Below are 17,338 nucleotides of genomic sequence, written 5' to 3'. Positions count from 1 at the left end.
GAAAACAGGCCCTGGATCAGACAAAGCCCTTTCTTGCCCTCGAACCCGGGCCCAATGGCATTTAGAAACAGGGGGGTGGGGGTGGGGGAGCCACGGAGGTATCTGAGGCGGTAGTGACTTTGGGTGGGGGGGACATGCTGTTTTTTCACAACAGCAAAGAAATCCTTCCCTCGTGGCTTTAAAACAGCGTCTTACGCTGTGTCAAGGGCAGGGAGCGGAGGAGGAGATGTTCAGTATCGCTAGAGTCCCTGGTGTGTGTGCTTGTATAACCCCTACCAGCTCTAACAAAGTACGGGGCAGTGTGGTTGAGTGGTTGGAGGCCTAGGAAAACTCAAATTCCCATCTCTGTGCAGCTCGCTGGATACCTAACCTATTTAACAGGGTTGCCAGGAGGTTAAAGTGTGTGTGTGTGTGTGTGTGTGTGTGTGTGTGTGTGTGTGTAGGGGAGAAAGCCATGTATGTTTGCCACTCTGAGCTCCTGTTTCAATGACCAAGATGACCAAAGGTCTGGAGACCCGGCCTTATCAGGAGCAGCTGAAGGAGTTGGGTCCATTTAGCCTGGAGAAGAGGAGATATTATCGCCATCTTCAAACATCTCAAGGGCTGTCCCATGGAAGATAGAGCAAGCTTCTCTTCTCCTGCTCTGGAGGGTAGGACTCGAACCCATGGCTTACAAGAGAGGAGATTCCAACTGAACATCAGGAACAGTGGAAAGGACTCCCTTGGTAGAAGGTGGCAGACTCTCATTCGTTGGAGGTTTCTAAGCAGACGTTGGACGGCTGCCCTCCAAGGATTCTTTCATTGTGATTCCTTCATTGCAGGGGGTTGGACTAGATGGCCTTTGGGGGGCCCCTTCAAACTCCAGAATTCTATGATACTCTGAGGAAAGGCAGGATGGAGATGTAAGGAACACCAACCAACCAACCAGGATCATAGCTGTCAACTTTTCCCTTTTCTTGCAAGGAATCCTATTCGGAATAAGGGAATTTCCCTTTAAAAAAGGGAAATGTTGACAGCTATGACCGGGACACTGGGAATGGGTCTGCACCCTTAAGGTCCCTCCTAAAGGATGCAGGATCCTGGCGGGATTCTGCCGAGCGGCAAAGAAAAGGCAGGCAGACATCTTCTCTGACTCAAACCCTTTTTTATATATAAAAAAGCAACGTAACGAGTGGAATCACAAGAGGTGCGTGGATCAGATGCAACTCCAGAGAGGCTGAAGATCAAACTGGCTCTCTCATGCTCTCTCTCTCTCACGCACACAGACACACACCCGTGGGGCAGAACGTCAGTCCAGCGCCCCCAACTGGCTGGGCTGTTGCATTGTTTGGAAAAGAGCTGTCCTTTTGGCTCATCACTTAAGTGCCTGGGAATCCCCAGAATCAATAAATACAGCGCCCCGCATGGTCCACCCATCTCCGGGACCCAGAGAGACGCAACTCCCCCCCCCCGGAGCTCCCGGCCGGTGTGGGGTGGGCCCAGTCCATAGAGGGATGCCACATCAGTGTGAGATGTCTCCCTCCAGCCCGCCGCAGCAGGGGGCCTGACCCCCACATAGGGGGATGGTGCTGTCCCGGGTCTGCCCCTCCATGTCCATGTCGAGAAGGGTCTGCCGGGCCCCCTTGGCGGGCTCACCCGGCGAGGAAGAGGAGGGCCCCCCCTGCGTCCGGACAAAGGAGACCAGCTTCCAGGGGTCGATGCGGTGGCGCCCTGCTGCCGGGCGAGGCCGGGGGGCAAAGGCCAGGGTCCGGGGGCGCTCCACCGGCGACAGGGAGGCGTTGGGGTGCTCTGTGGCCTTGCGGTGGGCTGGGACGAGCGAGGGGGGGTCGGGCAGGCGAGGGAAGGGCGGCACTTCTTGCGAGCCTGGGGAGGGGAAAGGAGAATCAGCATGGCGGGCAGGAGAGGGAGCTGCGTGTGTCTTGCTTTCTGGGGGATTCTGCCCCCCGCCCCCCCAAGAAATATACAAAATGTTGGGGAAACTTTTGCTGCAGATATTTATCTTTTCCCACCCTAAGTGGCTAGCCTTTGACCATACTGCACCTTCCCTGATATTTTTAAACACGAGGTCAGGTGTTTTTGAATTCCCTCCCAAGTCTGTATTTCTATTATAACTTCATAATAATAATAATAATAATAATAATAATAATAATAATTTATTTATATCCCACCCTCCCCAGCTGAAGCTGGGCTCAGAGCGGCTAAGAACAATAAAAGTAACACAGCATTCTAAAATCAATTCATTTTAAAATCAATTCAAAATCAAATTAATGGCAACCATTGGGTTAGAGTTCTGTGAGGATTACCAAAGGAGGGGGTCAGGCTGTGCCTTGGACAAAGGCCTGGTGGAACAGCTCCGTCTTGCAGGCCCTGCAGAAAGATTTCAAGTCCCACAGGGCCCCAGTCTCTTGTGACAGAGCGTTCCACCAGATCGGGGCCACGGCCAAAAAAGCCCTGGCTCTGGTTGAGGCCAGCCTAACCTCCCTGTGGCCCGGAACCTCCAAGGTGTTTTTGTTTTAAGACTGTAAGGTCCTCCGTGGGACATACCAGGAGAGGTGGTCCTGTAGGTACGAGGGTCCTAGGCCGTACAGGTCCCCCCCAATAAACAAAATACTAATTTTGCAGAAGGAGGCGAAACAGGCTCTCCCCACCCCCAGCCTAGCCATGTCTGGGGCTCAGGACCAATTCCAGAGCCCCTTCCACCTCAGGTCTTCTTCTGGCCTGCGCCCATTCACTCCCCCAGGAAGACTGACTGGTGCTCAGCACATCCAGGGCCCAGGAGAGAAGCCCCCCTCCCCATTCCGATCAAGCCGTCCGCCCCAGCACTCACCCCGGCAGTCGGGCCCCGGTGGCCCCTGACGGATGGCCCCATCCGAGGGCGTCCGGCGGTGCCCGCGGCTGACGGCCCTGGTGGCGCTGACGTGGGTGGGGGTGAGCGACTGGCGGGGGTCCTTCTTGAAGCTCTCCACCGTGACGTCCACCAGGGGGTTGTGGCGGGGGCCCCTGGGCGGGGGGCTCTCAGGGGGCCCGCAGGCGGGGGCCTCATCGCTGTCTGAGGGCAGCAGGGACTTGGTGGAGTTGCAGTCGGAGAGCGAGGAGAGGGACAGGAGCGTGGTGGAGCTAGGGGGCCCCGACAGGCCGCCCCCGGATGCCCCGTCCCCTGCCAGCTCGGCTAGGTCGCCCCCCAGAGCGATGGAGGCCAAGATGGAGGCACAGCCCAGCAGGACCAGTTCACTGCGGCGGTGGCAGGGGGGCGCCCGCCGCTTGGGACCTTCCGGTGGCAGGCTGGTGGCACCTTCGGCCCCGGGGGGCGGCGAGAGGGGCAGGTAGGGGGAGCAGGGGCTGCTGCTGCCCCCTTCCTGCTCTGCGTATTCCTCTGTAGAGGGAGAAAGGCAGGTCAGGTTAGAGGAGGGGGAAGACATCAAGGCCCCTTCCCCAATTTTGTCCTCCTGCTGCTTTCCACCAGACTGGCCCCCACAAAGGAAGATGCTCAAGGGCTTGTCCCCTCCAGCGAAAGGTGGCCGACCCAAGGGCAGCCCCCAACCCCTCTGTTTCTTCCCTGAAGTGGAGGACCTACTTACCCATCTCTGTGAGGCTGGCGAAACCCACCACCAGAGGGGCGTGCTTGGGGGACTTGCCCAGGTTGGGGGCACTTGACGACCACTGCTTGCTCCCCTCCGCCAGGGACTTCAACCTGTGAATCAGCAGATGGTGATGATGATGGAGAGGAAGGGTCAACTCCCTGCCTTCTGCCCCACCCTCCAGCCGCTTCAGGTGGGCAGCTGCCTGGTTGGCCCCCCCACCCCACTTCCAATACCAGAAGTCTCCTCCTTCGCAGGAAACAAATGAAATGCCGTGAAAATCCCTGAAACGAGAAGTACCGTATTTTTCGCTCCATAACACACACTTTTTTCCTCCTAAAAAGTAAGGGGAAATGTCTGTACGTCTTATGGAGCGAATGCGTTGTCCCTGGAGCCGAATTGCCAAGGGACAAAAAGCAAATCATGCTTTATTTTTTAGAAAGAGGGAAGGGGGTGTTGAAACAAATCCGCTGATCAGCTGATCAGCAAGGGATCGGGAGGGAGATAAGGGACTCTAGAGATAAAGGAGGCTGCCTGGGAGGGAGGAGGTAAAAGCACGTGGATTCTCAGGATTTTTGCATTGGGTCATGCCAAATTCAGCATCAGATCACATAGCATGTCCATGGCTATAGCCTGCACCAAAAAAACACGCATCCATTGTTTCATGGGGCCACAATGGTGCAAAAACGTGGTTACAAAGCATGGATCCACATGGATTCTCAGGATTTTTGCATTGGGCTACCCCAAACTCACCGTCAAATCCTATGTCTGTGGCCACAGCATGAACCACAAAAATCATACACCCACTGTTTCGTTCAGAATATTTTTTTTCTTGTTTTCCTCCTCTAAAAACTAGGTGCGTCTTATGGTCAGGTGCGTCTTATGGAGCGAAAAATACGGCAATCAGATATAGAGTGAAACTAAATAACAAAAATCAAAAAGTCAAGGGGAAAAATTAACCTAGAATTAAACAAAGACTTAATGAGATGCTGGCTACAAAACTCGTTTCACTGAACTAATCCGTTTCCTCAGAAGGAAATAAAGAAATTATAAACCTTAAATGATTTTAACCAAACTCAAGAGCAGGGCTGAAACGCTTCACTGCGTTTATAAAAAAGGTATGAGAACCTCAATGACAAGTTTTTAAGGTTTATAATTTCTTTATTTCCTTCTGAGGAAACAGATTAGTTCAGTGAAATGAGTTTTGTAGCCAGCATCTCATTAAGTCTTTGTTTCATTCTAGGTTAATTTTCCCCCTTGACTTTTTGATTTTTGTTATTTAGCTTAACTCTATATCCGATTACTTCTCGTTTCAGGGATTTTCATGACATTTCATTTGTTTTGTGTAATTTTTTGGTTCCGTCCTGTCTTTTTCCCACTACCTCCTTCGCGAACCTGTGGGACTCAACAATTCTGCGATTCTTTAGCTGCGATTCCTGCCTTGCGGGGGGTTGGGCTGGATGACCGCAGGGGGTCCCTTCCAACACTACCACCCTGCGCTTTCCTCCTCCCTTGCAAGGCCCTCTTTCACTCATCCTATGAGGGGGCTGGAACCCCCTCCCCCCTTAACCCTTCCCTTCCCACAGCCATGCCCCCCCCCCGCTTTGCTTACCTCTCCTCCCCTCCCAGCCTCTCCTTATGGAGGGTGGAGCTCGGCCCCCACGTCCTGCCTTTCTTCTTGCTCCCCACCAGCTCCTCCTTCTTCACCAAGCTGCTGCGTCCCCACGTCCGGGTCCCGTCCAGGGGGGTCACTGCAACACCAGAGAGGAGGGAGGAGAGAGCAGGAAGGGGAGGAGATCAGGCGCTCCTTCCTCTGGTTTCAACAGCGCCCCCCCCCCCCACTGTGGGAAACCCTATCAGATCTGGCCTGTCTGGGCAGCCTGTAGGAAACTGGGATAAAACTACCCGGTGGATCTTGAACGCTTGAATTTGGGCTTTTTGTTGGGGCCAAAAGCACAGTGAGTCCTGTGTTTGTTATGATGGCGCTAGTTATCTCTTGCTTGGCCTACTGCAATGCGCTCTACGTGGGGCTACCTTTGAAGGTGACCCGGAAACTACAACTAATCCAGAATGCGGCAGCTAGACTGGTGACTGGGAGCAGCCGCCGAGACCACATAAGACCGGTCCTGAAAGACCTACATTGGCTCCCAGGACGTTTCCGAGCACAATTCAAAGTGTTGGTGCTGACCTTTAAAGCCCTAAACAGCCTCGGTCCAGTATACTTGAAGGTGCGTCTCCACCCCCATCATTCTGCCCGGACACTGAGGTCCAGCTCCAAGGGCCTTCTGGCGGTTCCCTCACTGCGAGAAGCCAAGTTGCAGTGAACCAGGCAGAGGGCCTTCTTGGTAGTGGCACCCGCCCTGTGGAACACCCTCCCACCAGATGTCAAAGAGAAAAACAACTACCAGACTTTTAGAAGACATCTGAAGGCAGCCCTGTTTAGGGATGCTTTTAATGTTTAATAGGTTATTGTATTTTGGTGTTCTGTTGGAAGCCGCCTGGAGTGGCTGGGGAAACCCAGCCAGATGGGTGGGGTATAAATAATAAATTATTATTATTATTATTATTAAACATTAGGGTGACGTTTTCCACGATTTTATGGTGTGAGTTGCCCTTGACAGGGTTGGGTGCAGTTCATAAAAATAGATATCTGCAGCCACAAGGCCACAAAACATATTTTAAAAATAGAAAAAAATGGAACTGAGCCAGCGAATTCCCCTTTTGCCCGGTGGGATCTTGGGTGCTCAGAATATTCAGGAAGGGGGAGCAGTAGAAGCCTCAGCCTGCGAGCCAAGAGATGCATCCCTTGCAAGACTGGCGGGGGGGAGGCACACATGCGTCGCTGGGCCTCCGAAAAACACCAGCCTCCAACCAACCAACCTTGGGGGGTGATGGCCACCCGAGACGCTTAGCCAGGAAAAGAGGGGACCAGGAGGAGATATGATGGGCATCTTCAAATATCTCAAGGGCTGTCCCATGGAAGGTGGGGCAAGTTTGCTCTGGAGGGTAGGACTCGAACCCATGGCTTCAGGTTACAAAGAAAGGAGATTCCGACTAAACACCAGGAAGAACTTTCTGACAGTAAGAGCTGTTCGGCCGTGGGATGGAAGGTGGCGGACTCTCTTTCTTGGCAGTTTCTAAGCAGAGGCTGGGGGGGTGTCCACCTGTCATGGATGATCTAATTGGGATTCCTGCATTGCAGGGGGTTGGACTAGATGGCCCTTGGGGGCCCCTTCTGACTCTACAGTTTTGTATTTCTGTGCGCAGACACTCACGGCGGATGGCCCGCAGCCGTGGGATGCTGATGGGGCTTGCGGGGGGACTGGCGCCGTTGGCCCCCAGGCCTTTCCGCCGGTCGAGGGTGGGAGAGGCCTGCACCGTGATCTTGTGCTCAAAGCCTAGATGGGGAGGAAGGAGACAGAGGAGGCGTCAGTCCCTGGCCTGCCCCTCCACCCACCCTCAAGGTCGGATCATGGCCCTCCTGCTTTTCACCAGGTGTTCTTAATTCTACAAACCTGCGGATCTAGGAGACCAAGGGATGAGATGGGCAAGGATTAAGAGAGCTTTGGAGACTCCCCAGACTGCCTTTTGCCAGCCAGAGCTCTCTTTGGGGCTGAATTTATGAATTGCCGTTTACAGTAGTCCCAAGGCGATTTTACAAACATGCTGTTAAAAACAGCTAAGGCAACTGGACGGAAAAGACAGGTTTAAAAACAATACAAAAGGAACATCTAAGGCAGAGGCTCTTTCACCCAGTTGGAAAAGCTTGTCAAAAGAAAAACGACTTTAGTTGTTTTCTGGAAGTGCAGGTAGTACATTATAAAGGTAAAGGGACCCCTGACCATTAGGTCCAGTCGTGGCCGACTCTGGGGTTGCGGCGCTCATCTCGCTTTACTGGCCAAGGGAGCCAGCGTACAGCTTCCGGGTCATGTGGCCAGCATGACTAAGCCGCTTCTGGTAAACCAGAGCAGCGCACGGAAACGCCGTTTACCTTCCCGTCGGAGCGGCACCTATTGATCTACTTGCACTTTGATGTGCTCTCAAATTGCTAGGTTGGCAGGAGCTGGGACTGAGCAACGGGAGCTCACCCCGCCGTGGGGATTCGAACCTCTGACCTTCTGATCGGCAAGCCCTAGGTTCTGTGGTTTAACCCACAGCGCCACCCGCGTCCCTAAGGCGATTTTACAAATGCGCTATTAAAAACAGCTAAAAACGGCTTCGGCAACTGGACGAAAAAGACAGGTTTAAAAATAATACAAAAGGAACATCTAAGGCAGAGGCTCTTTCACCTAGTTGGAAAAGCTTGTCAAAAGAAAAACGACTTTGTTTCCTGTAAATACATTATAAGATGAAACAAATAAACACTTTACCAAAACAAAACAAAAAACAAAACAAACCACCACCCACTTTCACTTGGAAAGTGAAAATAGCAATAGACACAATGCAAATTAGAACTCGATTCAGCTTCTTAAAACACCTGGCCGGGCTTGTCTAAACAAAAATGATTTCAGCAGCCGAAATGAGTCCAGAGAAGGAGCCCGCCTAAATATCAATCGGCAGGGAGTTCCACAGTTGTGGTGCTACAAGCGACCCTTTTGGACCGGCGGCCCGCCCTCCACCCTCCAGGCTCTTTGGCCGGCCAAGCCAGCGCTCTGCTCCCGGCGGCTGCCGGCCCGTACCTGAAGGGAGGCTGATGCGGCTCCCGTCTCGCAGCTTGAGGCGGGAGCACCGGAAGTGGCCCTTCCTCTTCTTGACGCGGGGCTTCTCCTGGCCCACCTGCATCATGATGAGGTTCAGCTCCCGCTCCACGATGTCGATCTCCCGCTCAGCCAGCTCCTGCTCCCGCCGGCGCAGCTCGGCTTCCTGAGTCTTCTGCTCCTCAGCCGCCCGAAGAAGCTCCTCCTCCCGGCTACGCAGCTCCTGGGGCAAAGGAGACGGCGGACGATGGGATCCCAACGCCACCCGACAGACCAGCCGCCCACCCGCCACGGCTCAGCCCCAGGACCTGCTCACGAGGGCAAGGCAGGCTGAACCAAGAGGAGTCCCTCTGAGCATGTGCCAGCATTGAGTGGCAGCCTAAGACTTCCCCAGCTTTCTTCTGGCCCATGTAGGACCGGTCTGGATAGTTGGCCTTGGTGAAGACTTGACGTTTTAATCCCCAAAAAAGTTTTTGATTTGAGTTTCCATTGAAATGAGGCTGTATTTTAATTTTAATGTTTTAATGTTGTATTCTAATCTTGTTTTTAAGTTGTGTCTCAATCAATTTGTTTTTATATCGAGTGTTAGCCGCCCTGAGCCCGGTCTTGGCTGGGGAGGGCGGGGTTTAAATAAAATTTATTATTATTATTATTAGGAACATAAGCAGAGCAGGCTGGGTCAGCTGCCAAAGGGTCCAGCCATCTGGTCCAGCCTCCTGTTCTCACAATGGTCAAATGCCCCAAAGAACCCAAGAATCTAGACAGACTGTCTCAGGACCTGGAGGCTCCATAAGAACAGCCTGACTGCTGGATCAGCCCAATGACATAATAATAATAATAATAATAATAATAATAATAATAATAATTTTATTTATACCCCACCCATCTGGCTGGGTTTCCCCAGCCACTCTGGGTGGCTTCCAGCAAAATATAAAATATAAAAATACAATAATTCATCAAATATTAAAGGCTTCCCTAAGCAGGGCTGCCTTCAGATGTCTTCTAAAAGTCTGTTGTTGTTCTCTTTGACATCTGGAGGGAGGGCGTTCCACAGTGTGGGCGCCACTACCGAGAAGGCCCTCTGCCTGGTTCCCTGTAACTTGGCTTCTCGCAGGGAGGGAACCGTCAGAAGGCCCTCGGTGCTGGACCTCAGTGTCCGGGCTGAACGATGGAGGTGGAGATGCTCCTTCAGGTATACTGTGTCTTTGAGGCCATTTAGGGCTTTCAGGGTCAGCACCAACACTTTGAATTTTGCCCAGAAACATACTGGGAACCAATGTAGGTCTTTCAAGACCGGTGTTATGTGGTCCCGGTGGCCACATTCTGGATTAGTTGTAGTTTCCGGGTCCCCTTCAAAGGTAGCCCCACGTAGAGCCCATTGCAGTAGTCCAAGCAGGCGATAAGCAGAGTATAAACCACTCTGGCAAGACAGTCCACGGGCAGGTAGGGTCTCAGCCGGCATACCAGATGGAGCTGGCAGACAGCTGCCCTGGACACAAAATTGACCTGCACCTCTGTGGACAGCTATGAGTCCAAAATGAGTCCTTCAGGGGCACAGTTACCCCATTCAGGACCAGGGAGTCCTCCACACCCAACCACCCCATGCCTCCCCAAAATCTAGTCCACCATCCTGTTTCCCGAGTGGCCAAATGCCTCTAAGAAGCTAGGAATTAGGATAGACTGCCTGTGGATCTGGAGGTTCCATGGAAAACAAGAAGAGGCTGTTGGATCAGGCCAGCATCCTGTTCTCACAGTGGCCAACCAGCTGCCCTAAAACCCACAAGCAGGATCTAAGCACAAGTGTCCACCCCCTTCTTGCGGTTTCCAAACTCTGAGGGCTTGTCCCCACTTAACTGCTGCCTCGCTCTTCCCAGGCATTTTAAAGCTCCACGTCAGAGCAGCCTTTCCTTCGCTCTTTAAAACAGAAGCCCTCCAAACGGCAACTGGGGTTTTCTGCCTACTGACGTTGGCTCCGATTCAGCCGTAAAGAGCGGGGCTGGATCTACACCGACCTGTTTAACGCTATAAGAACGGTATTAGATCTGCCATTCCAAGGCGTCACAGGGCATACTTGGAAAGGAAAGCACTTTTTTAACCTTGGTTCCTTTTATCAAAACTCTGTCTTCCTACTGCCGGTTGCTCTGCAGCACCACATTTTAATAACGCCTTAAAATAGGACAACAGGTGTCCATTTACGTTATCAAAACCCTTCCTTAGCGTTAAAAACCACAAGTGTAGATCTGCCCTGGATTTCCGCAGAGAAAGCTCTGGGGCAGAAAAGGAATAATTAAAAGGAACAAAGCAACAAAGGTCCGTATAGTTAAAGCTATGGTTTTCCCAGTAGCGATGTATGGAAGTGAGAGCTGGACCATAAAGAAAGCTGATTGCCGAAGAATGGATGCTTTTGAATTATGGTGCTGGAGGAGACTCTTGAGAGTCCCATGGACTGCAAGAAGATCAAACCTCTCCATTCTGAAGGAAATCAGCCCTGAGTGCTCACTGGAAGGACAGATCCTGAAGCTGAGGCTCCAATACTTTGGTCACCTCAGGAGAAGAGAAGACTCCCTGGAAAAGACCCTGATATTGGGAAAGATGGAAGGCACAAGGAGAAGGGGACGACAGAGGACGAGATGGTTGGACAGTGTTTTCGAAGCTACCAGCATGAGTTTGACCAAACTGCGGGAGGCAGTGGAAGACAGGAGTGCCTGGCGTGCTCTGGTCTGTGGGGTCACGAAGAGTCGGACACAACTAAACAACAACAAAAGGAACTTGGACTTGGAGCTCTACAGCAGAGAGGAAAGGCAAGTGGGACTGAGCCCCAAGAGATGCAGAGCCAGAAGAAGCCGACTCACTTTTTCTTTGGCGCGCAGGTCGTAGAACATGTCAGCAATCTCCACCTTCCAGTCCTGTTGCAGAGAGTGGAAGGACTCCAGGGGCATCTGGAACATGGCCGACTGCTCGATGGCCACCAGCTGCTGCAGGATGGAGCCGAAGTCCGGCCGGGCATGGGGGTCCGGGCTCCAGCACTCTGTGGGGTAGAGAGAGAAGGCCAGAGGAGAAGGCCAAACAAACCCACCATTAAGAAGAGCCTGGAGGAACTGGCCAGGGGCCCAACCAGCCCAGCTTCCTGTTCCCGCAGAGGCCAAATGTCCCAAGGAATCTGGATAGACTGCCTCCGAGGCTGGGGGTTCCACAAGAAAAGAAGAGGAGCCTGCAGCGTCTGGACGACGGCTCGCTCAGCATCTTGTTCTTGCACTGACCGGGCAGGTAACTCTTGTGGGAAGGTTCAAGGGCAAGAGCAAGACTCTCCCTTCCTGTGGTTTCAGGAACTGGGATTCAGAAGCACTTCCTGCCTCTGACGGTGGAGACAGGGCATAGTCTTCTCCTCCATGAATCTGTTCTATTGGGGTTTTAATATTTTGTTGGGAGCCGCCCAGAGTGACTGGGAGAACCCAGTCAGATAATAATAATAATAATAATAATAATAATAATAATAATAATAATTTATTATTTATACCCCACCCATCTAGCTGAGTCTCCCCAGCCACTCTGGGCGGCTTCCAATCAAGTGTTAAAAACAATACAGCATTAAATATTAAAAACTTCCCTAAACAGGGCTGCCTTCAGATATCTTTTAAAAATAGCTGCTTATTTCCTTGACATCTGATGGGAGGGCGTTCCACAGGGCAGGCGCCACCGCCGAGAAGGCCCTCTGTCTGGTTCCCTGTAACTCACTTCTCACAGTGAGGGAACCGCCAGGAGGCCCTCGGCGCTGGATCTCAGTGTCCGGGCTGAACGATGGGGGTGGAGACGCTTCTTCAGGTATACAGGACCGAGGCCGTTTAGGGCTTTAAAGGTCAGCACCAACACTTTGAATTGTGCTCGGAAACATACTGGGAGCCAATGCAGATCTCTCAGGACCGGTGTTATATGGTCTCGGCAGCTGCTCCCAGTCACCAGTCTAGCTGCCGCATTCTGGATTAATTGCAGTTTCCGGGTCACCTTCAAAGGGAGCCCCACGTAGAGCGCATTGCAGTAGTCCAAGCGGGAAATAACCAGAGCATGCACCACTCTGGCAAGACGGTCTGCAGGCAGGGAGGGTCTCATCCTGCGTACCAGATAGAGCTGGTAGACAGCTGCCCTGGACACAGAATTAACCTGCATCTCCATGGACAGCTGTGAGTCCAAGATGGGTGGCATATACTGTAATAAATAATCATCATAGTCTATTAAAGCTAACTGAGCTGGTGGCCCTCACAGCCTCCTGGGGTCTTCCACCGTTCATTTTCATTGGATGCCCTCCACCCCAAATTTTATGCCAGCTAAGCCCCTCAATCTCTTGCCACAGTGCAGGGCAAGCCATGGCAGGCTCAGCACGGAGACCTGGGCTGCATGCCCTGAAATCAGGAAGAGAGTGCTTCTGAGCATGTGCAGCTTGCTTCTCCCTTTGGACCAGGTTCTCCCAGGCGGCCTCCCCAAAGCACCTCTCCCCCGAGCCTGGGGGGAGATTGAGGAAGCTCTCGGCTGGGCCCCCTGGCGAGGGAGAGCTCCCCAGGGGACACAAGTGGAATGGGGCTGGGGGTGCCATCTCGTCCTTTGCCCAGCAAAATGTTTAGATATTTGGGGAATCTTTGGGGTGAGGGGCTGGCAGAGGAAGCAAGGGGAGAAGAGTGTCCTACAAGGGGGTGGGGGAGAGGCGCTTTTATTTGATAATAAAATAAGGGGTCTTGACCTCTTTCTGAGCCTTGGGTTGCAACTGGTGGGGGGCATAAGGCTGAAGGCGCCCCACCGCAATCCCCACTTGTGCCCCTGGGGCTCTTCCCCAGCCCTATAGCTGTGGGAGAGACCACACACCTGTGCCACAAGACCCCTGCCACCCTGGCCTGCCCCCCGCACCCTCGAAGCACTGAGCAAGCATGAAGAGGGCCATGCCCTCGGCCCCCCAGCAGCAGCAGCCCCCACTCACCCTCCAGCAGGCGGGCAAAGGGCTCAGGGCAGGTGGAGGGGATGGGCAGGGTCAGCTTGTTCATGGCCACCCCGTAGGCCACCGCCAGGGCGTCAATCTCCCGGTACGGGACCTCGCCAGTCAGCAGCTCCCACAGCAGCACCCCAAAGCTGGGAAGGGGAGACGGGAAGAGAGAGGCAAGGAGTGAGTCCGTGGGGGGAGGCCACAGACCCACAAGCAGCCGCAGAGGGAAGGCGCTCCATCTCCCTGCCCCGGAACTGTTATAAAAACAAGCATGGTGTCTGCGATTCCGGGGGTTGGACTACATGGCCTTTGGGTGTCCCTTCCAACTCCACAATTCTGGGTCAAAAAGGGCCCACCCTCACAAGCGGCTAATCTCTCTGTCTGCACCCTCTAAGCGGTGGTGGTTGGGGGTTCTGTTTTTCCCAGGGGGTGCTCCTGTGTCCTTTATCAGCTGCGCAGCAGGCTGAAGTTCAACAGGTGAAGCTTCCTGCGTGACAAGGAGAGCCGGTCCGTTTGCATTTCTGTTTGGCTCTCGGTGATTGGAGAGAAGAAAGATGGCTGCCCTCTGGGCAAGGGAGCTGGGTCCTTCCTTCCTTCCTTCCTTCCTTCCTTCCTTCCTTCCTTCCTTCCTCCCTCCTTCCCTCCCCGTCCCCTCCACTGCAACCCTCAATTACCTCCACACGTCGCTGCTCTTGGAGAAGAGAGAGAGCTTGATGACTTCAGGGGCCATCCAGGCGTAAGTCCCTGCAGCGCTCATCTTGGTGGTTTTGTGCCACTCGCGTGCCAGGCCAAAGTCCGTGATCTTGAGGGTCCGGCCGCCCAAGTCATCGTTCTCGATGTGCTCCAGGATTAGGACTGAGGAAGGAACCAGGAAGAAGGAAATGGGGAGGTATCATCGAGCAGAGGGCACCGCTTGCTGGCTCCATCATTTGGTTTGGCAGGTATTGTTTTGAGCATGCGGTGGGCTTCGTGGCTCCGTTTGGATGGCTGTTGGCATTTGGGGAGAGGGAGGAAGTTCTCCTCACCCCCTTCCTGAGCAGGCCTCACTTTCCCTGCCACCAACACCGCCCAGGAGGACAGTGGCCAAGGATGGAGATGTCCTCACTGCAGCTGCCCACCTTTGAACAATCCCCTTCCGCTGCTCTCCTTGGCCAATATCTGGCCAGGGAGCCAGTGGAGCAGTTGTGGGGGGCGGTGGGAGGTCCGGCTCCAAGGTCTCCACAGGAGAAAGGTCTGCCATCACACCCTCCCTATGCATCTCCAGTTCTGCTGGGACTGGGGACTCACAGAGGGTGGGGTGGCAATTGGCAGAGACTCTTCCAGCCAGCAAAAGACCGGGACCCACATCCTGCAAGGGACATGACAGTATTCAGGGTTGGCACTGCAAGGTTCACCCCCAGTTCTTGTCCTCTTCCCCTGCCAGGTCACTACCCATGGTCTTAGGGTTCAGCTGGAAGTTAGGGGTCTCCTTGGAAGAGCAGGACAGGCCTCCTCACCACCAGTGACCCAGAGGAACAGTCCAGTCCAGACACCCCCAACCCCAGTCACCAAACCAGCTATCCAGGTTACCCTGGCCGGCCAGTCTCGGGCCCCTTCTCGTTACCCCCAGGAGCAGAGGAGATGGTGAGTTTAGCTGTGGCTCCTGCATTGCAGGGGGCTGGATTACATGACTCTCGGGACCCTTCCCCAAATCTACACCGACTCAGGGAGCAGATTCTCCTGCTCCAGAGAGGACGACCCGAACCAATGGATTCAAGATACAGAAAAGGAGATTCCAACTCAACATTAGGGAGAGCTACGAACTACCTCAAAAGTGGTGGGCTCTCCTTCCTTGTAGGTTTTTGAGCAGAGCTTGGATGGGATTCCATAGCTGTGATTCCTGCATTGCAGGGGGCGAAACTAGGTGATCCCGAGGTAGAAAGGTAAAGGGACCCCTGACCATTAGGTCTAGTTGTGGCCAACTCTGGGCTTGCAGCACTCTTCTCACTTTATTGGCTGTGGGAGCTGGCGTACAGCTTCTGGGTCATGTGGCCAGCAGGACTAAGCCGCTTCTGGCGAACCAGAGTACCTTCCCGCTGGAATGGTACCTATTTATCTACTTGCACTTTGACGTGCTTTCAAACTGCTAGGTTGGCAGGAGCAGGGACCAAGCAACCGGAGCTCACCCCATCACGGGGATTCGAACCGCCGACCTTCTGATCGGCAAGTCCTAGGCTCTGTGGTTTAACCACAGCACCACCCACGTCCCAGGTGATCCCAAGGAGACCCTCTCAGCTCTACCAGTCCATGACTCTATCATTCAGGGTTACTGGTAAGCAAGTGAGGTTACACAAGAGGAGGAGGGAAGCCCCCTGCCGGGATCAGTGCCTGGCTGAGCATGCAGGACTAGGCACAGCCCCCCCCCCCTCTGAGCCCCTTCACTGCTGAAGCAACATCTCCCAGCGACAGGGCTTACCGTTGATGGACTTGAGGTCCCGGTGGATGATGGGGACAACGGCCTCGTTGTGCAGGTAGTTCATGCCCCTGGCGATCTGGACGGCCCAGTTGACCAGCACGTGGGGGGGCACCTTCCTGCCCACCAGGGCGCGGTTGAGCGCCCCTCCCCGGGCATACTCCATCACCAGGCACAGGTTGGGGGGGCTGAGGCAGACAGCCCTCAGGGCGATGATGTTGGGGTGCCTCAGCATGGCGAAGAGGCGGGCCTCCTGGCGCACGTTCTCCGCCGTCACCGCCATGTCCTCCTCGGGGTCCTGGCGGATGGCCTTCACGGCCACCTCCTCCCCCCGCCACAGCCCCTTGTAGACCTTCCCGAAGCCCCCCACGCCCACAATCTCCTCCAGCTCCAGCTCCTCAAAGGAGATCTCCAGCGGAGGCGGGCAGACCAGAGAGTCCTGCAGGCGGCTGTACTTGGCGTCACTGGCCACGTAGTTGCTGGGGAAGACCCCCACCTTCTCCTGGACTTTCCCGGCCCACCAGCCCTCGTCCCCGGAGACGGTGGAGTCTTTGGAGAGGACCTCCACCAGGTCCCCCCTGCGCAGGGTCAGCTCCTCCTCCGCTGAGGCCTCGTAGTCAAAGATGGCGGTCCAGAAGGGGCTGGGGGCAGGTGGGCACGCGGCCCAGAGACCCCCGCTGCCCGCCCCCTCCTTGCAGGCCTGCTCCATGCTGCTGGCGTCCACCGTGGGGGCCCTGCTCCCCTGGTCACGGCCTTGCATGGCTCAGGGGCCGGCTGCAGCTGAGGTCCGCTTGCCAAGTCTTCCAGCGTCCAGAGCTCTGGGCTCTGGGGGTTCCATCCTCACCACCATCCCCAGTCGTCCTGGCTGCTGGGCCTCCACCAGCGGTCTTCCCAGGAAGCCTCCTCAACTCTCAAGGAGCCAAATGTGCGCCCAGGGAGGGGAGAAGCGCTGCAGGAGGAAGAAAGGGCTCTTCTTTAGCATGGTGGAGAGGGGAGCCTGTGTCTTTAAGGCAAAACAATCATGCCAGGCTGGGTGCCCCCCTTCCCAGAGGCTCAGCTGAAGAGCCTCCTCCTCCTGGAGTGACAGCCGCCGTCCCCTGGCAGAGAAGAAAGAGGCTATTATCCTCCCCCCACCCTCCGAAACACCACCCTGTGATGACAGAGAGATGGAGGGAGAAATCGGGGCCATTTGCCCGCAAGACCCCCATGCCATGTTCAGAGGGCTGGCGCGCATCCTGCGCTGGAATCCTCACCTGGAGGAGGTGGCAGACGCTCCCGCCCCCCCTCAGCCCCCTTTGCTGCCGCAGGTGTGCCAGCTCGGCCCGCCCACTCCTTCCCAACCCACAAAGACCAAGGCCACCAGCTGGCACGCCAGAGATGAGCTTTGCGAAACCTTATGTAAGCCGCCTGCGGGGCGGGTGTGGCGGTTTGGGGCTGGGGGGCTGCCTTGCTCCAGTCCCCCTGCAGGGTCGGCCGGCAGAGGGGTCAGGATCGGGCTTGCGCTCTGCCCTTGATCGCGGGTGGGTGGGTGGGTGCGTGCGTGGGGGAGGGACTCACCGGGATGGCTCTCCTGCGCCTTGCGCCCCCCGGCGGCCGGGCTGCTTCCTGGGCGCCCCTGCTCCATGCACCTGCCCGGGCGGCG

General features: G+C 54.9%; 1 protein-coding gene across 2 annotated transcripts; it reads right to left on the bottom strand.

Moving 5' to 3' along the window:
• Positions 1–1,124: 1,124 nt before the first annotated feature.
• MAP3K10 (mitogen-activated protein kinase kinase kinase 10) lies at positions 1,125–17,338 on the bottom strand. 2 transcript variants are annotated; one of them, XM_081018652.1, is made up of 11 exons: positions 17,254–17,338; positions 15,700–16,645; positions 13,919–14,099; positions 13,242–13,390; positions 11,128–11,303; positions 8,258–8,498; positions 6,854–6,976; positions 5,191–5,329; positions 3,579–3,691; positions 2,828–3,373; positions 1,125–1,863 (listed from the first exon to the last, which is right to left on the bottom strand). In XM_081018652.1, the coding sequence occupies exons 2-11, from the start codon at positions 16,454–16,456 to the stop codon at positions 1,502–1,504; spliced, it is 2,787 nt and encodes a 928-aa protein (XP_080874778.1). In that variant the 5' UTR covers positions 16,457–16,645; positions 17,254–17,338; the 3' UTR covers positions 1,125–1,501. The 2 variants fall into 2 exon arrangements, with proteins under 2 accessions (XP_080874778.1, XP_080874777.1); XM_081018651.1 differs by having other exon boundaries at positions 15,700–16,793; positions 17,254–17,308.

The sequence above is a fragment of the Podarcis pityusensis genome (assembly GCF_964106645.2).
Source record: "Podarcis pityusensis genome assembly, chromosome: 8".
Classification (NCBI taxonomy): Eukaryota; Metazoa; Chordata; class Lepidosauria; order Squamata; family Lacertidae; genus Podarcis; species Podarcis pityusensis.
Note: the sequence above shows the minus strand (reverse complement) of the source record. Positions and strands in the feature narration are given on the sequence as shown.